Raw genomic sequence first — 25,732 nt, 5'->3', positions numbered from 1 at the left:
GGGAAGTGGCGAAAATAACAGGGAAAATTAATTTATGTTTAAACTATAAAATAAGATATTAAACACTTAGGGCCCATTAGCGCCTCCAAAGCGTTGGAGCTAAAAGGCGAAGAGCAAACATCAATGGCAGAAAGCACCTAACAAGCTCCGCCAAATTGACAAATTAGCTGAGAAAAACAATTTGCGGCGAGTGGCAAATTAAACAAATTACAGCTTTTGGTGGCAAACTGGCACCCTGGCACCCAGGCAACGAGGTAGCCTGCAACGGAAATTAACCAGCTAAAAATGAGTGGGTTAATTGATCGAAAACGGGTCGTCGCTTTGGCATGCAAATCCGGCCAGATGAAGTCATAAAACTCTTACGACTCTCGCATCTTTCAAGCCAGATTCTGAGCTTATTGGCATTTCATCCAATCATCATTCGACGGTCGTTAATCGAGTATATATAAATTAATAAGAAAAAAAATCGCCAAAGTGCGTATAACAATGGATATGAAACCCGTTTCGGGCTGGCCAATCTATTAGCTGGCTATTTTCTTTTCTGGGCAAATAAAGTAGTCAAATTTATAATCAACAAGTTCATTAACATTTAACCCTAAACGTAGTACATGGCGGACCAACAACACCAACGATAAAAAACAACCAAAGGCGACAACTCAACAAATGAACAGCAACATCCAAACCAAACCAAAAAAAAAAAAAAACAAATGTATTTTTAACAAATTAAAAATTGTTTTAAGGCCTCGGGGCATTGTGCGTATTAAGGGGAGGGGCTTTTGGGGCTAAAGCTGGTGCTGGGCCAACAGGAGGTGGAAGTGATGTGAAGGCAGTCAGCTCTCTGACAAACGATTTACGGACAGAGTTAAATTTTAATTAAAGCCAGCTTAAAAAAGCTTCAAGGGGTAGACAGCAACAAGACAGCTCGAAAATACTCTAATATTAATAATAAATTAGTTATGAATACTTAAGATTGTAAATTACACTAAATGTCGCCCTTCATGTTTCGTCTATTTACTAATAAATAATCCCCAGACACGCCAGATCCAGATAACTATATAGTTATCCTAATAAATCATACTGACTATATCGGATTTCCAAACGGAAACCTTTTATCTTCCTAAGTTACTTTCGGCCTATCGCTTCTATCTATTTTTGTGTAGACCCAGGATCGTGTAACTCTATATCCAAATAGTTCTCAGAAGGCGATCCACCTCGCCGGGATTGGTAGTGTATGCAAATGACAGACGGACGGCCACAAGTTGGGGGAATGCTCACATATTTTTTTTTTGTGTGTATGTACGAGTATATTATGACTCGCATGTGTAGCCATTAATAACTCTCGACCGCCACTCGCCGGCACTCAGCGCAGCGGACGGATTTACGCATTTGGCTGCGTAAAATATGAATTTTAAATTACCCAGCCTCAGTTCCCAGTTTTTTTTTCTTCTCTTTTTTTTGGGTTCTCAGTTCCAGTTTTCAATTCAAAGCTTGATTTTGGAGCGCTGCGAACTCGGGAAAAATTATTATTAAGCTGGTGGAGCCCTGCAATGCGTTTATTCAATTCAAGACCAGTTAATGTTCCAGTTTTAATTTCGATTCCAGTTTTTCAATTAAGTTGTAGCCCCCTTGTAATTAAGTCGCTTATGGAAGGCCAATTTTTGTAATTGGAAGAAGGGGAATAATGATATCGAACTTTCTAAAATAAGAATGAAGATTTTTGGAAAGTGTGTGAAGGTATCTGAAGAATTTATTTTAACAATTTAACAAAAAAATAAATTATTTTGAAAATTGAATTAAGAGTTTAACTTAATAATAGATACTTACAACTAACAGAAAATAAAATAATTAATAATTAATAAATTTCCATCAACAGTTTCCCAAGTTAACATATTTCTCGTTCTGAAGTGTTTTGGCACTCTGTCAAGTTCGTTGTTTAAGTCTTTTGTTTTGGCCCGAAGAAATGTAAGGAAAAAATCATTAGAGGCGAAAAAGTAACCGAAAAAAAAAAAAACCGAAATAGAAACAGTAGCCAAAGTGGTGGAAAGGTAAAGCTCATTAGCAGTTACCATTTTATCCAAACATACGCATCATTATCATTAAGGGCAAACTCGAAAGCAGCAGCACCAGTCGTTGTCGTGGTTGTTGTAGCTCTTCTTTTTTTGTTGCTGATTGCTGAAGAATAACAACAACAACAACAAACAACAAGCTGCAGCTACAAAAGAAACAAGTTGAAAACTTTAATTAACGCATTTTTACGCAACTGTCGGCGGTTGTTTAACCCCTTTGTGGCCAAATGCTGAGCAAACATGACAACGGTAATAATTGAAAATCATGGCAATCAAAGCGGAAAGTGGAACAGGGTGGTTGCTGAGGGGGGGCCGGTGTGTGGCGGAGGTGGGGTGACGAATGGGGTGGAAGGGCAATGGTTTGAGCGGAAAAATCAACAGCTGCCGACGGCAACAACAATTTCCGTCAAGAGAGATAGAGGCAGCAGCCATTGTTTTCATGCGTGAGAGAGCAGAGCGGCGAGAGAGAGGGCAAGATGGTGCGAGTGGGACAGCCATCTTGGTTTGAGTTCGAATTTCGAAGGGGAAATGGAAAGCCAGAGAGCCATTTGCGAAACAGAGAGAGCGAGAGCACTTCCAGTTTCCAGTTTTCCCGAGTTCGACTTTTAATGGCTGACCGCAGTTGGAAGGTGCGTTGGAACTTCGAAAACGGTTAAGGCCGAAAATGAAACGGTTAAGCCAGCTCGGTGGCATTTTAATTAGCCGGATCATGTGCTGTTAAAATATTTATTAATTTGTATTCGATTCAAGTCCATTCGAATCGAATAAAAATGCGCATAAAAATTGCATAAATTTTGGCCCATTGATTGGCTAACAGGTTCGGACGAGATGTGCTCTAAATATGGATTATGGGCCATTGTCTGGGCGTTAGTTTATGATGCCACTCGGAAATACATATGGCAATTGGCAACAGGAAATAGGTGGGAGCGGTGTCAAGATTACTCTCTAATTAAATACTTTTCTCAATAAATCAGAAGCCAAAGCCCACACAGCCTTTATTATTCAAAAATAAACAAAACAACGAACAATAGTATCAAAATCGAAATCGTGGCCATAAGCCAAAGGCAATTCATTAGCGACTATGCTATTTGATTTTTATTTTATTCATCTCGAACAGATTCGGTGATTTATGTGCCATATATCAGTGGCTATATGTTCGAATTCCCAATTCCCAAACTCATCTCGGGTGTTGTTTGCAGCACATGTTTCACATTTGTAGATCCAGCGTGTGATTAGGGCCCCAAAAGCTCTATTGTTGGTGTCCAATGCCAAATGGCATTCATTTTTAACACCTTCCCAAGTTTATTTTGACAGTTAGCGTTGGTTTTTTATGCGATGGTGGCATTCCGGTGGAGATCGAGAGGCTTTTCGGTGGCTTACGCTCGGCTGGCTGGCTGGCAAATTGATATTCGATGGGCAAATAAATAAATTAAAAATCAATTAAATATCAATCAATTGGCGCATTGCGTCAGCACTGCTCACATTTAACCATGCCACATTTAACCGTTTAATTGGCGATACAACTTGGGTGAAAAAATAATTGTCATCGTTTTTAGCGTGTTTTTGTGAAAAATAACAAAATCATTTCCATCATGGTGGGGGTGGGTGGTGGCAGTTCTAAAACTTTTCAGAGGGTTTCTCCACTGACTGGTGGGCTTCCATTTGCGGTTATTTGCGGTTATTCGGCCGGCTGATCATCTCCTCCCCCTCGTGTCCCATCCCTTGGCCCGGTCGTCTTTCCACGGACCCTGGTGTCGATAAAGTTGTAGGCCGGGTGGAAGTGCAGATTGAAACGTCGCGGCCAAAAACAAAATCAACAAAAACTAAATACTTATGAGCAGCGACAGAAGAGACGGCTATATCAGGCAACAGGAAGTTCCCCTTCACCGGCAGGCAGCCATTTTCCTGGCTTAGACGCCATGAGAGCGAGTGGGGCGGATATAGCCATGGTTTTGGGCACCGCCCCACGCCGAAGAGAGCGAGAGAGCGGCGCAGGCGCAGAGACACAGTTGTCAACCGCATGACAGCTCCAGCGCGCGCATAATAAAGTCATATCGCCGCCTAACAAGCCCCCCTTCAAATTGTGGGGAGGCCGAGGGCGAGAGAGCACCTGGAAGGCGGAGTGAGCGAGTCGACGGAACCGGTTCGAAGAGCACAGGTGACAAAGGCTGTCACTCACTCACTACGACGCACACACGCACCCACAGTTCGAGTCCTCATGCTCTCCCGTTCTGGCCCGATGCCGTCAAAGGTCTCTCATAAGCCAGACTCGGGTAGCTGCCTCTCGCTCCCGCTGACAGTTCAATCGGCTCGCCTGGCTCCGCTCCGGCGCTGCAGCTTCGTGTTCCGACGTCAACTCGTCTCGAGGTCGGGGCTGCGATTCGAACGTCAAGTAACAACTAATTTAGCCCTCGCCGTGAACGGACGTGATCAGACGTGCGCGGAAGACCGAAGAACAAGCAAGAAGCGAAGACGAGTCTCAGAGAAATCTCAGAGTCTGAAACAAAATCAGTGTCATCCCAAAAATCTAAAAAAACCAAAAACAATAAACCGAGTCCAAGTACAAGTACAAGTGAAGTGAAGACAAGTGCTTTTCGTGTAAATGGCATTGGAGGATCGCTGCAGTCCACAGTCAGCGCCCAGTCCGCCCGTTGTCAGCTCCATTCCCGTTACGATCTCCGCCCTCGACATGAGCCACATCCACCAGCAGCAGCAGCAGATGCAGCACCTCCACCAGCTGCAGCAACTGCAGCAGCTTCATCAGCAGCAGCTAGCCGCCGGCGTGTTCCACCATCCGGCGGTGGCCTTCGATACAGCAGCAGCAGCAGCTGCAGCAGCCGCCGCCGCCGCTGCAGCCGCCCATGCCCATGCCGCTGCACTGCAGCAACGTTTAAGCGGAAGCGGTTCACCCGCTTCCTGCTCCACGCCGGCATCCTCCACCCCGCTGACCATCAAGGAGGAGGAGAACGATTCGGTGATGGGCGACGGCAGTTTCCACAACCAAACGCACACCACCAACGACGAGGAGGATGTCGAGGAGGAGGACGACATCGACGTGGACGTGGACGACACCTCCTCCGCCGGCCGTCTGCCCCCGCCTGCCCACCAGCAACAGTCGACGGCCAAGCCCTCGCTGGCCTTCTCCATTTCCAACATCCTCTCGGATCGCTTCGGCGACGCCCAGAAGCAGGGCAAGCAGCCCGACAACCAGGCCAGCATCTTCCGGCCCTTCGAGGCGGCCAACCGCTCCCAGGCGGCCACACCCTCCGCCTTTACGCGGGTGGATCTCCTGGAGTTTAGTCGCCAGCAGCAGGCCGCCGCCGCAGCCGCCACTGCGGCCATGATGATTGAGCGGGCCAACTTCCTCAACTGCTTCAATCCGGTGGCCTATCCCAGGATACACGAGGAGCTCGTCCAGAGCCGCCTGCGCCGGAGTGCCGCCAATGCGGTGATTCCGCCGCCGACCAAGATGAGCGAGCCCAACCCGGAGAAGTCGGCTCTGGGCAGCCTGTGCAAGGCGGTCTCCCAGATCGGTCAGCCGGCCGTTCCCACGATGACCCAGCCACCGTTGAGCAGTGCCAGCAGCCTGGCCAGCCCGCCGCCCGCCTCCAACGCCTCCACCATCAGCAGTTCCAGTTCCTCCACAGCTACCAGTTCAAGTTCCTCATCCTCCGGCTGCTCCTCGGCCTCCAGTTCGCTCAACTCCTCGCCCAGCAGTCGCCTGGGTGTGGGAGTGGGAATGGGAGCCACCTCCGCTGTGGCCAATGCCAGCAGTCCACAGCCCCAGCCGATTCCACCGCCCTCCGCCGTTAGTCGGGACTCTGGTATGGAGTCCTCGGATGATACACGCTCGGAGACGGGATCCACAACCACCGAAGGTGGCAAGAACGAGATGTGGCCCGCCTGGGTCTACTGCACCCGCTACAGCGATCGTCCCAGCTCAGGTTAGTATTTATTTTCATCTTTTTTTTAATATTTAAGGAAAAAGTGGAAGAAAGTTTCAAGACCACCCTGGGGGAGCGTAATAGCGGCGGCAGGCCTTTGAAATGGCTCTGTTTTGTGTCATAAATCCGAAGGACACTGCAACAATTAGGAGACACGCGGACAATGGCAATGAAACTGACTCCATTCGGGGTCAGAGTCGGAGTCTACTGTTCTAATATATTCCCAGCCATCCGATCCGATCCGATTCGATTCCGGGCCTCACGCAGTGAGGAGCTGCGCTCCTTTTGAAGAGCGACACTTTATGTGACAACATGTAGCGCACAGGCAGCGTTTTCTTATCGCCGACAAGGGGAGTGGGAGTTCCAACTGCTCTGATCCTCGGATCGAAGGTCGAAGGTCACAAGTCACGCACACACGCCAAGCAGAAGCCCTAAAACCCGCTGACGATTGACGAGAGTGGGGGGAAGAATCTGAAAAAAAAAGAAAGAAAGAGGGAAGAGTTTTCTCCTCTTAGACGGTTGTGTTAATTGACGAGTTAAGTGTTTTTTTATGGCTGGCAATGGTTTTTTAATTTGGTGTCGATGCAATCGATTGGCAGCCCATAACCGCGGCGTTGATAGCTCCACAGAGATTACACTCTATAGTATATATAGACTCTCTTAATCGAAGTGATCTCCCACTTACCACTTACCACTTACCAATTATAATTAACAATGTGTGGAAATCTAATAAGCACTTTGCCAGCCGACTTAGAGTCTCTAGAGACTAACTTGCTAATTAGAGTGCCTAGGAACTAGTGGGGGGTGGGGAGAAATGGAAATCATTTGCTTAAAATATGCCTTGGCGTTCGTTAGGCGGTCGGGACTTCTTTCCAACGCTGACAGCTGACAAATTGAACACTTCCCGGCCAGCACGCAAAGAAAAGAAAAGAATGCCATTCCGCCCCAGACATATGCTAATTAAATCATTAATATTATTAATAGTATGTGGAACATTTTATGCAAATACCGCCAAGACTAACTTTTATATTTTTTCTCTCTTTCGCATTGCAGGACCTCGCTACCGCCGCCCCAAACAGCCAAAGGACAAGACCAACGACGAGAAGCGACCACGCACCGCCTTCTCCAGCGAACAATTGGCCCGCCTCAAGGTAAGCATCCAATATCCTTCCAAAATCCATTGTTGTGTCATATTTTCACCAAAATATTTACACACATTACTTGTGCCGGGACTGACCTGACTGCCTGCTGTTAGGAGCATATCCTGCTCCTACCGACTGCATCCTGTCTCCGTACTTAACCAATTTGACACGCTCAGTCCAAGCAACCGCAAATAATTGATTTTCCTTACCCTACCTGGGGTTTAGGGCTCTCTAATGTCATCTGAAACTCATCCGGAATTCCATCCTCTTCTATTTACAGCGGGAGTTCAACGAGAATCGCTATCTGACCGAGCGCCGACGCCAGCAACTGAGCTCCGAATTGGGCCTGAATGAGGCCCAGATCAAGATCTGGTTCCAGAATAAGCGGGCCAAGATCAAGAAGTCCACCGGCTCCAAGAATCCATTGGCCCTCCAGCTGATGGCCCAAGGACTCTACAATCACACCACCGTTCCGCTGACCAAAGAGGAGGAGGAGCTCGAGATGCGCATGAACGGCCAGATCCCCTAAAGAAATTAATCTTATTATAGGGAGAATAAAAAGTATCTCCTCCTCGTACTTAAACGGGGGCGTGCAATAATCGAGAGGTCAGAGGTCAGAGGCGTACAAAATGGTTTTTCATGTGATATAATTGTAGTGCATACACTCGTGTTTGTCTGTATGTATTTTGTAAATATGTATGTATGTAACCCCTAGCTATCCGTAAGATACATGTATCCGTAGCGAATTCGAGCTGTAAGTTGTTGGCTTTTAATCATATATATATTTATTCAACCACACCCCCCATGGATAGCCGAAAGAAAGTATTATGCTATTTTTTATTATTCTCCAAAAAAAAAACGAACAACGCTTGTCGCTGCAAATTGTCTCCAAAATAGCTTCAACTTTCAGACCTAAAATTCCTACAACAACAAAGTATCTAGTATTTAATGTTTCAAAAAAAATCTCTGCTAATTACAAACTTTGTAAATTAGCTTAATTCGTAGTTTAAGTCTTTAAGGATTGCTATGAACGAGTATTTTAGTCCTTAAGCGAAATGTTAACAAAGCCACTACTAGCTGATGAATGCACTTGAAAAAAAAAATTAAAACCGAAATCCATGTGCTAAAGCAAAGTTAAAAAAAAAAGCAAACAAAAAAAATATGCAAAAAAAAAAAAATATAAAAAAAAGAAATAAAACAATTGTGAAAAAATGAATATAAAATGAAAATGTGGTTTTATTTTTAGGCCACCCAGATCCTTCTTACTTCAAAGGCCTGAGAACTTTAAATCATGTATCTTGTCACCAGGCGAGGGTGCTGCAACCGCTAATTGCACAATCAGAATGAGTATAAGAATGAGAATCTGATTCTAAATGAGTGACGGCAACAACTATGGGTCTTCGATTCCTTTCCGTTTAATTAAAAGCAAATCTTGTGCACACACTATGTGCTATGTGCTATGTGCGATTTATAAACAAATATCTGTGACGGAGACTGCACAGGGAGCAGTCAGAAGTCAGCAGTCAGAGTGGCGGCATCAAATGATTTATTGGCACAGATCTGGCGGCGAGCGGCGTTAATTTGCTGAAAATAAATGCAAAATGCATAGATGGGGGGCCACATCTGACATTTACTGGCAAGCGTTGATGTGTTTGATCAGCAACTGCCTCAACTGCCTCACTGCCTACATTCCTTCGTATTAAAACGAATATGAATTGATGCCAAATCGCTAATTGCACCGCTTGAGGTTGAAATCCGTTCGCATGCCTCGCGGAGTTTTGCGCCAAGGCGGATTCAAATCGGCCATATTATAGAGGCGCAAATCCATTTGGGCACGTAATGAACCAATTAGACAATTTCCCCCCATTAGCCATACAAACAAATAAACAAACAAACTAACAAACAAACATACAAACATTATTCGCAGCCGCAATCTGTCTCGCCATCTGTCTATCTGTCGGTTTGTTTGTCCCAGTATCTGTATCTGTATCTGTATCTGCAAATTGAATTAAATGGAAACGGAAATTCAATGTATTTTTTTTTTTATTAGATACTCTTACAAATGAAAGGGTTAATCTGTTTTGGGAATTACAAATAAATAAAGTTAGTAAGAGGAAATAGCAAATGGAAGACCCTTTCTTAACTTGTGAATCGCTTTAAAAGCAACTCGTGCCTTTGGCTCCTATATAATTATAATGATTCACTTTCAATAACTGTATTGATTCATCGATTGGCTTGTTATGTGGCTCACACGACCGACTCCAGTACCATAGCATTTTGTAGCGTTGGGGTCACCTGTAATTGATTACCTGGCGTGTGCAATGTGTTGGTAATAGTTGCTGTCTAATATGCAGTTGGGCCCACAAAACGATGGAAAATTATATGCCACATCAATCGATTGCTAATGGGAATTATAGAGATATCATCAAGAGCACGACGAGGTCACCAAATGTCAACTAAATGCAAATTATGGATTCTCAGTGTACTCACTCGCTTGATGGGCATTTTGTTTTTTATTTTTTTTTGGTTTTTGGTTTGATATCAAAGCAAACACTTTCAACACTTCTAATTAGCAGAAATTGCCAAGTGACACACTAAATTTCACTTTCAGACAGCTCAAGGAATGGAATTTCAATTGCGCATACAATGTATGGGGTATTTGGTTTGGCTCTGAGGATGAAAACGAGGGGATACCATACCACACTACACACTCCACCCATATATGTTATAGGGATGGAGTTTTTGGGGGAGCGACGATACGATCCATCGAGCGAGCTATTAAAAAGCCACAAAAACACATATGCCAGCTCCATAAGTCAGTCGTCTGTGTGGGCGCAGCATCCCCCCAGTCCTCTTAGCCCGATTCCCTACTCCTCCAGTGATTTATGCTCCTTTGACGTTGACTACAAATGCAAAATACAAAATACAAACTACAAAATATACACAGGGAGAAATAGTTGAAAGAGAGATAGAGAGTAACTTAATAATACCATTATATCTTAGCTTAGAAATCGTATATTTCTGATTGAGTTTAATTTTCTTTCTGTGCACTGGCGCTTCTCATGATGCTGGGGTGTCTGGATATTCCCCTTTGATTTCGAGACCTCGGACACGTGTCTGCCACCCCCTCCTAGCAGAAGCTAAAGAGATCCCCCATCTAGAGCATATATCCCCACCATATATGTAGAACACCAGATCGCTAATTGCACTTTTTGGGTGGTGCTCTTTGCAGTTTTGTCGCCTTAATTGCTGCGATCTGGTGGGTGCGATGTGGTGGGGGATACTACTAGCTATCTAGTAAAAGTCGAAGTGAAATGAAAATTGCCGCCGAGGCAGATTTATTTCGCCCAGTACCGGGCAATTGGAGCTGCCACTTGTTTCCGCTTCGCTTTATCAATTGATTTACGAGATCCCTGGGCAGAGGCATATATGAAATAGGGAATACCGAGGAGTGCCCGAGAGTACGTAGTACCCTTTGGCGGGGCAGAGTACTTAAACGCAACGTTACGATTACTATTACCATTACGATTACGGGCCCCTGATGTTCGCCATTTGCCAGAGAGACGTCAGAGTTGTCAGCAGCGGGCCAAGTTGCCAGGCCATGCCATGCCATGCCAGACCAGGCCAGGCATTTCATAATCGCTGTCGCTGCTGCTGCCAGAGTTCCGTGGAAAGTGCACTCAATTATGGCCAACAGACAGGCGCTCCAGCTCCAACTCCAACTCCAGCTCCCAGCTCCATCTCCAGCTGCAGAGAGCTTCATAGTCTGCGGCGCTACCAATGGCATGAGGAGTATCTCATGAGTATCTCACATTATGGGCTGCCAAGTTTCAGCTCCAGCCTAAACAAACATTCAAATGCCCGGCACTTGGCTTGGATTTTCAGCAGAAGTCAACGCCAACAACATGGCCAGCAAAGCAGAGGAGCTGCCTGCCTGACTGCCTGCCTTCTGGCCGGGAGTGAGGCTCAAAAAACTCTAGCATCAGCACCATCGTCATCATCATCATCATCATACTCTCCTTCAACTCGAGACGTCAATACAGTGTTGACTCAAGGCATTTGATCGGCTTACGTATGTGCATATATATATCCGAGTATATATACCTTTGGGCTTAGTAGTACCCTTAACCCCTGGCGCTTAGATCTGGCGCAAATATTTGATCCGCGCATTGTTAACCCATTGTAATTGATTGTCTTTCGTTAGAGGTACACTATCCATCCAATGGTCTTCGGTCCGTGAGCGGGTTCAATTTGCTGCCCGCTAATTGCTCAGCTGCTTGCGCCTTTGTTTGGCCGGCGATTTGCACCTTTTTAGCTGCTAACTGCTCTCAATGCCCAGCTAATTGAGATGGTCAACACGGGCGCCGTGAGCCAGCGAGGATGGCCATCAATGGCTCCGAGTATGGCCAGTCGGATGACGAGATATTTTCAGCAACTACTGTACTAGATATTGGATTCTGGGGCTTGGTAACAAATTCTATTCGGGGAGCCATTTGTGGATTTCAAAATGGGTCTTAAATTATTGACGGTAAACTTCGTGACTCTTTTCCATATCTATGAATTTATATAGTACCGAAATATCTTGAAAATATCTCACACTTTTTCTTTGGCGGCGACTATTACGGCGGTGGGTCCCCGGATGTAATTGCACCATTAAACCCCCCGTTTATTGGCAACCAAATGAATTGAACGTTTCGTTTATGAGCACTGTCTAATGGCCATAAATATATTATTATAAGTTTTTTATGAATAAATGCATGCCGATGGCTAAAAGGCAGGACTGCTGTTTATTACCAAAAAAATAGAGAGAAAAAAAAAACAACTACAAGACAAGAAAAACCCCATGTACATCTGGTGGATATGACGGCGACACTGGTTTTCACCTCGGCGGTGGGTCTGTGGGTCCCAATGATGACATTATTAACATTATTTTGTGCTTATTAATGCTTAATAGCCGGCACAAACATGGGCCACACCAAACGAACATTATTTTTATATATTTTTTTGTGTAGTATGTGGCATGGTATATATGGAAATGTCATTGGAGGTGTCCGTCGAATGGAGTGTGAGGAGAAAACAATTATTAATTTGAACCGTGGGTCAAGACGCCAGGGCTGTTTGGTAACAAACCCGAAAGCCAAAGCACCCGCCTAATTGAAATGCAACAACAACCTTGCAACTGACTGACTGGCTAACTGGCTAACTGACTAACTGACTAACTGGCCAAGTGGTCAGCAAGAAATGCATTAGCCAGAAGATATGAAAACGCATTGGAGGCCACCCTGCGAGTGGTCAATGCCAAAGACAAATGATCCCGAACAATGGCCAGCAAAAAAAGGCTTGAGGAAAAAGGAAAACAAACCGTCAGATAATGACAATATTTTGGCATTTGAATATGACAAACAATAAGCTGCAAAGGAGAGTCGATCCTTGGCAGCGAGTGCAACGGAAGTCCGTCATTTATCATGCGATGAAATTCGCGTTATTCGATTCTTTCGGGGGAGTATTCGATGGTATTCGTATATGGGTATGTAGATATCCGAGAGTATTTCAAATTGATCGCCATCCATTGCACCATTACGGATCGCTAACGAATCCCGGACTCGACTCCTCCAATCATATATCAAAATCTCACGTACATATGCGTGTTAGGTTTGTGGGTGGCCCCCAAAAGTCCCTCGTTTAATTAATCAAGCCCGGGCAAACATTCAGCATTTCGTCCGGACTCGACTGGCAAAATAAATATTTGGTCAAAAACATACGCCAATTAAAATGAAAATGTTGGCTCAGCGATAAAATATTTGTTGAGTTTCCGATTTATGAATTTATAGTTGTTCTTGTGCAAGGCAAAACGCGGTTTATCATTGTCATATTTTTGTGATACCCTTGCAGAGGGTTTCGCACTTATTCCCAAAGGATATCCTTTATGTGTGGCATATACTGTGGGTTGATGGAATTGGGTCAAAATAGGTTAAAAATTGTTAACTTTTTCAGACACTTTTTAGCAAATATTTTAGCCATTCCGCATCGGATTTAGGAAAGGAATACCATTTAAGAATCAGGGTTCTAAATAGCTTCGATCTGCATTAAAATATCGGGAAAATCAATGAATCAAATTTTCGACCCATTTTTAGCCAAAACCATGATGTTACCCCTTTGGAAATTTTCGAAAAATGGGTCAGTTTTTGGGTGTTCAGGTTTTGATTAAAAATGATAATACTCGAAAATCTAAGATCGGGAAGGTATGACATTCAACGATCGGATAAGTATTGCCCAAGTTAGAGCTATTTCCCCAAAATAAATCGAGGGTTCGATCACTTGGTCATCACGGCCTCGATTCATTTTACGTCGATTTATTTCACGGAAATATCCATAACTTGGTCAATATTCATCCGATTAAAGAATGTTATAGCTTCCCGATCTTAGATTTTCGAGTATAATGATTTTTCAAAAAACCCCGACAACTAAAATCTTAGCCTTTTTTTGAAAATTTTCAAAGGGGTAACATCATGATTTTGGTCAAAAATGGGTAAAAAATTTGATTCGTTCATTTCCACGATATTTTGATGCAGATTGAAGCTATTTAGAACCCTGATTCGAAAACGGTACACCTTTTTAAAATCGGATACGATATGGTAAAAATATCGACTAAAACGTGTCTGAAAAGTTTAACTTGGTCAATTTGACTTGACCCCTCGATTTTATTTCAGGAAAATAAACATAACTTGTCCAATACTTATCCGATCGTCGAATGTTATACCTTCCCGATCTTAGATCTTTGAGTATTATCATTTTCAATCAAAACCTGACCACCCGAAAACTGACCCATTTTTCGAAAATGATTTTGGCCAAAAGTGAGTCCAAAATTTGATCATCCGAATATTTTGGTATTTTTATGCAGCTCGAAGCTATATGGAACCGTGTTTCGAAAATGGCATTTCATTCCGAAATCCGATGAAAAATAATAAAAATATTGGCTAAAAAGTGTCGGAAAAGCTCTCTATTATCTTAACTTGGCCAATGAGATTTTCTTCGCTTATCCGTTTTAAGAGTATTTGAAAACCCAGTTGAAGTCATCCAAAAAACTTGTAAAAGCTGGCAAACACAAAGCAAATTGTTTTCCATATGCAAAATTGAGCAAACGACACCGAAACACAAAACACAAGGCACACGGAGCAGCCAGGGGTTAATTGGTAGCCAAGCGGGCTTCATAAACAAATTCAACGCTGATTCTCGATTAAGGGGGAGTGCAAGTCCCAACACTTGGAATTGAATTCGCTCAGCTCGCAGCCAAATAAAAAAACACAAAAAAACCAAAACAGAAAAACCTCTTCTTTTTTCGCACCCCACCCTGGCTGGCAGGCGCTTTGGGTAAAAATAAACATTGTTCGCGCAAGTTGTAAAATTTTCAAATTAAAAACGTGATCTCAGCGCGAATTGGAAAGTAAATTATTTGATTCTGCACTTTTCAGGCAGCGCCACCCCAAAAAAACAAGAAGCGAGCAAGAGGGTGGGGCTTGGGGCATGCGGCATGTGGCATGGGGTGTGGGAGTGAGAAGGCAACACCCTCCAACCGTGGCGAAGCGAAAGTGCTGAAAGCTCAATAAGGCAAACAAAAAAAAGGAAAAAAAGCGGGCAGGAAAAGCGAGGAAAAACGAGGAAAACCCGGCAAACTGCAGCCTGAACATTGGCGCAATAAAACGAATGAAAAGCGGGAAAAATGGCTAAAAAGAGGTGAGCTGAAAGGGGGCTGAGAGGGGGGTATCCAGGGGTGAAGTTACTCTGCGAACGCAGCAGAAAAAGGATGTATCCTGGGAAATGTGTTGAAAATTGCGCGCCGCCGTTGGTTATCTCTCCATTCAAGAGCCCAGGACGTTTTGCAGCCAAACAGTTTTTATCTGACTCCGTGCAGCGCCTCTGAGCACGAACCTTGGCCATAATTCATGCGGTGGAAGGGGATAGGAAGTGGCGAGGTGGAGGATACCCCGGACGGAAACGGAAATGCGCCACAAACAGTGGAGCAGCAGGGCGAAGCTTTTCAGGACCCACTGTTCCATGGTCGACGCCTTAATTGAGGTACAAATTGAGCTTTTGTTGGCCGCTTCTTTTTGCCGGCTTTTCTTTTCTTTTCTTTATTTTTTATTTTTTGCACTCTACGAAGAAGAATTGCCCTGCCTGGTAAAAAAAAAAAAACAACAAAAACAATTTGGAGAAATAAAAAACAAGGATAGGTATCTCCTTTTTTGTGTATGGGTGTGTGGGTGGGTGGTGAGGCGAGATTTAATGCGCGTTTCATGCGCGATGCTTTCTTTTTGGCTCTCTGCATACGTGGCTCTGACGACTCTGGCTTAGTTTTTCTTTTTATTTTCTGTAAATTCCCATAAATTGGAGTGCTGCGAACTGAGCGTTTTAGTGCAGTTCGCCGGGTAATTGCAGTTTTATAGCAACTAGTTTTCGAAACGGACGCGACTTTGATGTGATTTTTATGGGCCAACCCAGTGCTGGGTTTGGTCTGGATCATCCACAAAAAACCCGAAAAGACGAAAAGACTCCAAAATCCCAGAATCGGAATCCCAGGGCCCGAGTGTAATTAGTGCGATAAAAAAAAAAGGGAGAAATGGGCGCGGAGATGGCAGTGTAATTGAGCTGATCTCTCAGCTTCAAATTAATGGATGAAGCGCATCTAAATCGCTCCGAAAGTTATAGCCTGGTCTAATTTGTTTGTTATAACCAAATTACTTTTATTGGTAGTGAGTCATAGCCGGAGAGGGTATTTCGCAATCTTCACAACCAGGACACCTGGAAATCTATTACTTCAGCAACGAAAACTAAATCACCTGAAAGCTTCAAATTAATTTGAAAATATCTCTCACGAGTATCTTAACTGCCTGCTCTTCATTTATAGATAGAAACGTATCTAAAGACCCAAAAGGTTTCATTAGGCCCATTAAAAAGTATCTCGAAAGCACTTATCAATTATAAGCCAACCGCAAAACCTACGAACCTAATCAAAATACATAAATTATTACACTTTTTCCAAGGCGCTAACTCAGTCTCCTCTTGCCTTCTCTTAAGTCATTGGGCTGCCCCTCTCTTTGCTTCTTAGCTGGTAGAATTCTTCAGACTTCGTCAGGACGTAGACTGCGACTGTAGACTGCAGACTGGGGAATTGCAGAATGGGGATTGCCTGACCAAGATCATTACAAGCACAATGCTAAACGCTGTTTTACTTTGCTGCAATTTGGCGCCGCAAACTCAAAGGATGAGGCAGGCAGGCGAGGCAGGCACATCTTTATGATGATGACGTTCTTCTGCGGCCACAATACATACACCCCATAATGATGATGTTTCGTAATGATCATGATCGGCGAGGAGTCAACGCAGTAAACGAGCCGCAAAACTACTGTCGATGTTGCCGCCTTCCGTTGCCCAGAGCCCAGAACTTCGTGTGTGGTCCCCTGAATGGAGGAGCTTCAGTCTTCAGACAACAGTCTTCTTCTGGACGACTTCTTCGCGTCTTCTCGTCCCTGTCTGGATTGCTTGCCTTCTTGTGGATCTCACTTTTGGGCCTCCTCTCTTAAACGTTTCTCTTCTTGGCCAGCCGGCATCCCAGTAGCCGTCGATCGCCAAAGTGTCAATAATTTTAAGTGTAGTGCATTTTTGCAGATCCTCTCTTCGGATCGGATGTATCTTTGCTCTTAGTTTTGGCTTCAGATACTTTTTGCTTTTCCAACTGCAACTGTGGCTGCTGTAGCTGCTGTTGCTGCTGCTGCTGCTGCTGCCGCCGAATCGCATACATATTAATCACTCCTAATGGACTGCAATTGAATTTCAAGTAATCATCGAGTGGCCCGGCTTGGGGCTGGCTTAATAGCCCCTCGCTCCTCCAAGAGTCCGAGAGTCGCGCGGCCAACTGAGGCAACTTGGGTGGTCCAGATGCCGTGTCTGCAACGAGTCGGGTATGCACACTGCAAGAAAAGGGTGTTAGTTAATAGGAGAAAGTATAAGATTTAATGGAAAGGACTTATCATTCTAGTAGTAAATGATTTATTGAAATTCAAGACTCAAAAGATCCTTATCTGTTGCTTATTTTCGTAAGAAGTACATCGATTTTTTCTCAGTGCTTAAAAGCTTTGTTGCTGCTACTTCTCCTTCAACCTTTTCAGTTGTTTTCCGTTGTGGCTGCCGCATTTTGCAACAGGGCCAAAGGTTTCTGCGAGTCCAAGACGCGGAAAAGCATTTTACACGCTCCCATCCCCTTCCAGCTGTTCCACTGATCCTCCCGATGATTCTTCTCCCACTGCCCCAAGATGATCATAATAATGATGATTCCCCCTCACAGGCTCCTCGTGGTTTTATTTGGAAAAACTGATTCTGATAGGCAACTAACTAACAAAAAAAAAAAGATACATTAACGACTGCAATTTTTCATAATGGGTAATTAAGCGCTGTTTGAAAATTGATTTTCGTTCGCCCCAAAATGTTCCATGGAAATACCATGCCAGTGGAACTGAAGATCGACCCCCTCGATACGGTAGCCGGATTGGGTCCATTGAGCAGCCTGATGAGCATCATTAGTTAAGCGTCGAATTCCAGGTAAATCGGGCACAGAGTCACCTGCGCATCTGCGATCTCTTCTCTGGGGACAACTGCCGTTGGAGAACATGTACTGCTCCTCGTTCCGCTGTTTTTTTCTGTTTTTTTGGGTCTCGAGAAATTGAAAAATTTGAATCGACAATCGACAGTCGGGGCAACCATATAATTTCTCCCGTTCCGTGTATTCGCATCGATCACACTGGAAGCACAACAAAAAAAAAATTAAAAACACCGGCTTGAACATTACTTTTTTTTTGTTTTTTGGAGTAAAAACTCTAGAGACAAGATGACATGCTTGCAACATTGGTTAACCACTCTGGCTTTAGTTGCTTTTTCCCTGGCTAATTGACAAGATCGTTTCTAATTAGACCACCATCGCGGTGGGCTATTTCACTCCCAGTCTCCCCAGAAAAGGGAGTCTTTGTCCCCCAGTTTTTGTTGCTTTAGGCCTGGTTGGGGGCATGCTTTTTGGCCTGCACTTTGCATATGGGGCGAGTGTCGCGTGGAGAGCTGGATGGCTTGCTTTGTTGGATAATTTACACGCGCAGGTGTCAGAGAAGTGGAGAACGTCCAAATGGCCAAGACCACGACTAAGGTGGCCCTTTGGTTAGGTTCTCTTTCTTTTTCACTTTTTAGGTCTGCGTGTCCGCGTGCTGTTGGCGATAAATTATGGCTTAATTAAAGTAAAATATAGAAAAAAAGAATAACAGAGAAATAAACATTCCATGGCCAGCATACATACATATTTATACATTCGGTTGGGCATTCGGTCGTGCATAATTAAAATAATTATGGCCTCACATTTTTCACTCATTGAACACACTCATCAGGGGCTTATCCTCGGCTTGATCTACGAACTCCAAGCCCAGCACTTAGCCCTATGTCAATCCCAAATCCCCCATCGATCCATGATCCAGTTTTCATCTTTCTTCGAGGGACAGAAATTCATCAGACGGCGTTGGGTCATTAATCTGAAGGGCTGGGCAGCAGGGTAGCAGTTGAAAAGTGTTGATCCGAGATGGATGGATGTCCGAGACACCATCTGTGACTCATGCAATTACTGATCCTTATTATCGAAAGGGATAAAGTGCCGATAGCCGGTTGACAATTGTCATCGAAGAGTGTTTTGTTGACTGACAAATGTGCGACAACAAATCACTTTGCCTGATTGACATCTAAGCAGATCAATTTCAGAATCTTTTGGGGCATGACTTCGAGAGGTTTGATAGATAATATAATGAGAGGATTGTGGTTTTTATCAATTCTTAATGAGACTAAGTCAACTACAGGTATAGGTTTCAGAGTAGTTTCTATTGAAGATCATAGATCACTATACAGTACGATAGGGATTAAGGTATTCCTTTTATAAGTCAGATATATATCGACTAAGATATAACCTTGCCTTTAAATGATTACAACCATATTATTTTTATTAAATTTCTATAACTCATAAGCATCATAACCTGTCCTTCTTTGAGCCTAGGCCACCTGGTAGATATCCTTTTCATATCTCCTGATCACACATGTGCCAAGCTGGCGGCCAAATGGATCAAGATCTCGGTGGTCCTGTGATCTGTCATCTGCATATGAGCCGGCACAAAAAAAAAAGAGATCAGCCGAGAAGAAGCCCTTGAATCTTTGGCAACAGGTTCGCCCCAGATTTCGGGGCAACTGCCGTGTGTGGTCCCTCGATTGAGCCATCAGCCAAAAGAAAGACTCAAGTCAGAAAGAAGAAAAAACCGTCGAGATGGGAACCAATCTCACCCTCCCCTGACTTCAATGGCCAAACTGACAACTGCCAACTTTTATTAACCGAAGCGACCAGGGCGTGGAGTGGCACTCGAGTGCCAAATCATGACAACGCAGATACAGATACATTTCGAACTGTGTCTGGGATTCGGACACACACTCAGAATCAGCTTCAGATTCCGATTCAGATGCAGATTGATCCTGGTGTAGCAGCAGTACGTGTGGCCCTGGGTCTGGGTCTCGGCCTGGGCCCTGGGCCCTGGGATGTAGCGCCCCCAAAGTACCAGGAATCAAGCACTCAACGGCTTAAGTGTGGACCCGAAACAAAAAAAAAAGGTCGCACGATCATCGGATCGAAAGGAAGATCTCCGCGCCAGCTGCAGCCTCTTAATTTGACACAAAACAAGATCAAATGTCACTCATCATAACTGCGATCACGTATGCATATGAGCATAATACTAATGAGCAACATCGATCTGCCCTGTCTCTGGGTTTCAGTTTTTTGGTTTTCGGTTTCGGTTAGTATATTGTCTTATGGCGTTTGGTGTGGGTCTTATGGTATGATGTGTGTGGGTATCAGATCCTCACTCACTCCCAGGGCCACCGATTTACCGATCTTCTGCTTTTAATATGCAGGCGCGCATGCGCTGACCGACTTAAGATTGCCAAGTGGCAACCACAAGAGCGACAACAACCTCGTTGCAATAACATAATCACTGAGAAAATAAAGAAGAATATTTTATAAATTTTTATACAAAATTGTTAGACTTAGAACAACGAAGTGTCTCTACTTTTTTCCAGTGTCTTCTTTTAGTTCAGGGACCTCGAAACATATTGCTTCCCGGTCTGGTGCCCGGTCTTTTCCTTCTGTTTTTGGCCTGGTCTAATGCGCACGTTTGGTGCATAATGAATCGAGGACTCTGGTCCCTTGTCCCTACGAACGAACCTTCATAATTTTCGGTGACATTTCCTTCTCTTCCGCGGTGCACTTTCAACAACCAGACAACAACAACAGCCAGAACGTGGATTTATGACTTTTAATTTGTATGTCCGACTCGACACTCGATTAATTGGACCTCCCCGAAGCCTATTACTCCCGTGCTACTGTGCATATCATTTGGGTTTTTAGTGTCTTTTTTTTTGGGATCTTTTTTTGGGTTGATCGGGGATGTTTCCAAAACCATTGAAACAAAGACCACTTTCACTGTTTCTGTCTATTTGATGGACTATCTTTGGCCAATAGAATGGAGTCACACCTGCTGGGCATGGATCACCCCTTTTCCACAATTTTCCTCCTAATGTTTTCCCCTGTGAAAAGTCGGTAATTGTATGCAGAAGACGTGGTGTCTGGCTGTTGGGTCTTTCCCGGGGAGTGTACTATTTAAAACGGGTTTTCTGGGAAGACCTGAGACGACCTTGGCCACCGTTTTGTCATTTGCCAATTGTGGATTCTCCTAGTTGCGGTGGCTGCTCCATTGTTCATCAATTTATGCAAGTAATGTTTTGATTTGTGCCGAAACACACCCACAATAGTAGAGGGGTTGCAGGTCCCAATCCCAGACGCGATCAATTTCATGTTTTGACAGCTATCCCGGCTGTCAGGGGAGTTGAAGTGTGTCTAATTGATGGTGAAAAATAAAAAGGTAAATGTTTAAATGCTAACTGGCAAACTGGGCAGGTCACAGATGTTAAACCGTGCTCAGTGTTTTTGGGCTTTAATCGAAAAACCAATATCAAAGAGCATGTTACTGGCACTCGACTGACATCTGCTGGTTGTCCTGGTGACAGTTTTATAACACTTTAAATATTATTTAGGCTTACGGTTACGTGTTTATTGCCCGGGCACCCCGGGCACCCTCCCGCCCTTTTCAATCCCTTTCTCAGACTCACGGACATGCGTGACCAATCGCGTTAAGGTTGGCCAAAAAGGAAAAAAAAATGTATAAAATAAAAGGGTTGCCGGGCAGTAGATACAATTAAAATTTCGCTGCAAATGTGCCATGAAAATGCAATCCCAGGGTGGGGCCCACATCGTTAGATTTTACGATGCGGCTTTCCAAAAAAAAAAAAACAAAAATAAAATATATACTCCTACCCCAATCCAATTTCCTAGTTCCGATTGCCTCCGGTATTTCCTAATTGAATTGAAGCCGGTGGTGGAATCGGCAGACATTCCCCAAATAAAACCCAACTTTTTGGTGATTCAATATCAGTTGCCGTTTATACAAAATATGTATGTGTATCCACACTTTTTGGCTTTCTGGGCTTCTGGATTTCATAAACAGCTCCACTCCACTCCAGTCCCCCATTCCATAACCAGCGAATGGCTTGTTTTGCATGTTAACAAGATACTTCCGCTCGAAATGGCACTTGGAGTACGCTAATGTTTTGTCGGCAGCCGAAAATGTCTCAGCACGAATGAAAACTTAATGAAATTTCCCCATTTTCATATGTCACAAGTAGCTATGAGATATTTTCATTGCATAATTAACCCACCCAGAGCGACCAGCCCACCCACCCCGATCCACACCCCTTTTTCTTGCAGCAGGTGGGAAAGGAGTCTTTCCTATGTTCCAATAGTCTTTTAGTTTTTAGTTTCTTAATTTTAATAATAATGAATATAGTACTGAATGGTATAGACTATAGTTTTATAGATACTTTAGCCTTATAATAGTTTTTCTTACACTTTCCTTTGTCTTGTCCACCTTTAAAAAACCCTAAAACTTTTTATCTTATGATGGCCATAAAGATGCGTCTCCTGTTTCACACTCAACTCCCATCAAAAGTCTAAATAAAGACTCAATAATCCAACCGAGATCATCCTCATTTGCTCAATCGAAGCCAAGACAGTGCTGAAATTATCGCAGATACCACTCGCCTCTCCCACGCCGTATTTTTAAGATACACAACGCTCTTACCTAAAGTTCTTTTCTTGATTTTTTATTTTAGTTTTATTTTTTTGTGATTTGTTGGTGATTGTCTGGGCGCAGGCGTAATGAGGCAACTCCACTCGCTGAGCAGCAATGTCAAATACGCAGATCTCTTCATGCGATTGGCGCTACGTGGGTGGTCTCTTTTTTTTTTTTGTTTTTTTAAAGGCTGTCTTATAGGCAGTGCCACACCCACACATGGAGTGTGGATCAATAAAAGAGGCTACAGACCTTCGGGTGGTGTTCTTTTGATTTGCATGATGCCCCAGCCCCCAGAAACTCATTAGAAAACTCTCGTAAATGCTCGTAAATCTCGATCTAGTTTTGGGCCAACCCGCCCTTCTTCTGGGCCCCTTTCGGGGGCTCCATCGAATGGCTGAGCGCATTTCGTTGTAAGTTGGTGTTTCATTAATAATCCGAAACCAGAAAGGGGCAACAGCTCGGGGCCGGCTCGGACTCTCTTCATAAATCTTGTGTCGCATAATTACAGTTAAAATTTATAAGCTTATCTCCTTAGCCGCAAATTTATTGGCGAGTCCAGCATCCAACGCTTCAGTGTTAAGCGCGGAGCGTCCGTCAAGTCACTGAATATGGTTCACTGTACAGTGAAACAAAAAGTTTGAACCCCAAACCCTCAAACTTTATATATAATGAATTTGGAAATGTATGTGACCTTTAAGAGCTAACTTTTTCCTTGTAAATAATTATAATGATACTCTTAAATGATACTCTAGTATGTTGTCTATATTTCTCACAGTGTCTTGGCCAGTGCCAAGTTCCCGTTCTCGTTCCGGTCACCCAATGGTTGGCTTCGTTTTGGTTCCTTTTGGCTTCGCTCATTAAACGGCCTCCAAGTATCGGCTAAAAAATGTGTATTTAAAACGGCGTGAAAACAATTTGTTGCCAATTTTATGACGCCTCGGCAAAACCCCCGTTTTTCTGCCACGTCCCTGGGATGTGCAACAAACAAATTCATTTGAAGTCTGTGGTCTTTGGGTACTAAGTGTCAACCCCATAGATTTATGCGTATTGTCTTTTTTTCGGGTTACTTGCGCTGCCCGACTGGGTGACTGGGCTGGCTGGGCTGGTTGGCTGACTGGCTGGTTTTGGATGGCATTCCGGGAACGGACTCTGGACGGTGGATTCTCCTGGTTACTCCGAAGCCCCGACTTTGGCTTTAACTCTCGCCAAGGCTGCGAGCTGCCAGACATTAATCATTTGGGGTTCCAGCCGTTTGCGGCAGCATTCGAGGCGTTGTAATGTGTGCCGATGTTACCCCCATGGCAGCCAAAAAGGGTTAAGGGGGCTAAGGAGCACAGGACGATGGCGGCAGGACAGCGGGATTAATGTACGCGGACAAGGTATTTGAATGGGCCTTTTTATGGTCACATTTATTGAATTTATAACGTAATATACTCGCACCCATGACTCATGACAAGATCTTCACTTTGCTCCCAAAAACAAAGTTCAAGTTCCCTCCGAGATGTTCTCGAATTCTGATTCCAAATCCAGTTTCTCCTTTTGCAACAGAACGATCGGCAGAGAGCTATAAAAAATTATGCTTAAACAAAATACTCGCATCTATAAATTCAACAAAATATTACTAAACTTAAATTGACTTTTTATGAAGTTATATCTTCCTCGGACGCGTGCCATAAAAAATCACTTAAGCCACGCAAAAGGCTCCCACGCACAGTGGAGCCTCGCAAATAAAGTGCGATACGTAATAACGTTACGTGGTAGTATCTTTCGCTTTGTTCGATCCACAAACAAATGTATCTCCGTCGATGTGAAACCCAAAACCGAACCGTAAATCATTCACTGTGAATTAAGACGTTTTTTTTTATATATGTATATACTTATATATATTTCGCGCACATTCGCAGGCAATGTTGAATTTGTTGCTTTTATTTATTATTGTTGTTTATAGTGACGTTGTTGGTGTTATTGTCTTTCGAGTGTCAGTTGAGCAAAAAGTTAAAAAACAAAAGCCACAAATTAAATGTATTTCACAGTCGTATATACTAAACTTGTTATACATTTTGTTTATGGCTTAGAAAAGGAAACTTAAGTGGTAATTAGTAGGAGAAATAAAACATTTTGGAATGAAAAATATTTGAATTTGTTTAGAACTTGTCTATAGCTCTTACTTATTCCTAACTAGGAATACTATCCCACCTTCAATTTTAAACAGTTTTTAAAAAAACCTTTATATGTTAGGTTCAAAGGTTAAATTTCTTTAATTACTAATGGTTTTTATTATACTTTTAAATTTTGGATAATATTTAGAAAGAAGTTTTTGAAAGTGAAATAAATTGTATTCTTATTTTCAGCTGAACATTGAAAGAGATATGTACATTTTTAAAACTATATTAATTTTTAGAATATATTGAACAAATCGCCTTTTCAACGGACTTGTTACAAAAGTATTAAAAAGAAAATGTAAATTATATTTTGTCACTTCCTTTAGTCTTACATAATTCCGCAGGTGTTTTTGTGCCTTTGTGATCCACTGTAGTGCTGCCCCTTCACCAGCCCTTGCCGCCTTAACCCCCCTGCTGCAATGACAGACACATTTAACACCTACACGATGTTGACGCTGCACTTCAAAAAAAAAAAAAGGAAAAAAGTGGAAAAAAAAGCTGAAAAAAAAATTCAAGCTCTGCAAAGGCAGCGCCGTCGCTTTGACGCCGCTTTGGCCGTCAAGGTGTCAATTTTTGCCGTTGGCATACTTGCACACACACACTCATACCCACACACCTTCCACCGCTCTCACACAGATACACACGCAGACTGAGATACAGATACTGTAGATATTTGACGACTGTATGCAAATTTAATGGCTAAATTAGAGGAGGGAGAGAGGGCCAGCCAGCAACCATGAGGCCAAAAACAAAAAAACAAACCAAAGAAGGAGGGAATTTAATAATACCTACATATAGTATAATGTTAGGCATCGGGTCGGAGACGCCGTTTATTAGGCGTGATTATGCTCGGCGATAGCGTTTTCAAAATTCAATTTGCATAATGAATTTAATTCGAATGTAATTCCAGCAATTGCTGCGGTCGGTGCCGAATCGGTGCTTGATCTTTTGATCTGCTGGCCGGATTGGCGCATTGTTAATTGAGTAATTAATGCCGACGCCCACGGAGAATGGAAATGGAAATGGAAATGGTTATGGTTATGGCTCGACAATAGAGGGGACCACCCACCTGGCCGATTTGATCTGGCCCATAAACAGATATGGCAATCAAATTCAAATTATGCAAAATTCTTCCGATAACGACAGCAACAACACGGCGTG

At 43.5% G+C, this 25,732-nt stretch overlaps 1 protein-coding gene and 1 long non-coding RNA gene across 2 annotated transcripts; one reads left to right on the top strand and one right to left on the bottom strand.

Moving 5' to 3' along the window:
• Window positions 1–3,036: 3,036 nt before the first annotated feature.
• LOC123257220 lies at window positions 3,037–4,252 on the bottom strand. The gene is made up of 2 exons (XR_006507227.1): window positions 3,549–4,252; window positions 3,037–3,460 (listed from the first exon to the last, which is right to left on the bottom strand). It is a non-coding gene; the product is annotated as an uncharacterized LOC123257220 (long non-coding RNA).
• A 176-nt stretch (window positions 4,253–4,428) lies between these two features.
• Window positions 4,429–8,884, top strand: LOC6495243 (segmentation polarity homeobox protein engrailed). The gene is made up of 3 exons (XM_001958742.4): window positions 4,429–6,010; window positions 7,064–7,161; window positions 7,433–8,884. Exons 1-3 carry the CDS (start codon window positions 4,669–4,671, stop codon window positions 7,679–7,681), a joined length of 1,689 nt encoding a protein of 562 aa, XP_001958778.1. The 5' UTR covers window positions 4,429–4,668; the 3' UTR covers window positions 7,682–8,884.
• The last annotated feature ends 16,848 nt before the right edge of the window (window positions 8,885–25,732 follow it).

This window comes from Drosophila ananassae, chromosome 3L (assembly GCF_017639315.1).
Source record: "Drosophila ananassae strain 14024-0371.13 chromosome 3L, ASM1763931v2, whole genome shotgun sequence".
Lineage (NCBI taxonomy): Eukaryota > Metazoa > Arthropoda > Insecta > Diptera > Drosophilidae > Drosophila > Drosophila ananassae.
The sequence above is the reverse complement of the archived record's forward strand: the minus strand, read 5'-3'. Positions and strand labels throughout refer to the sequence as shown.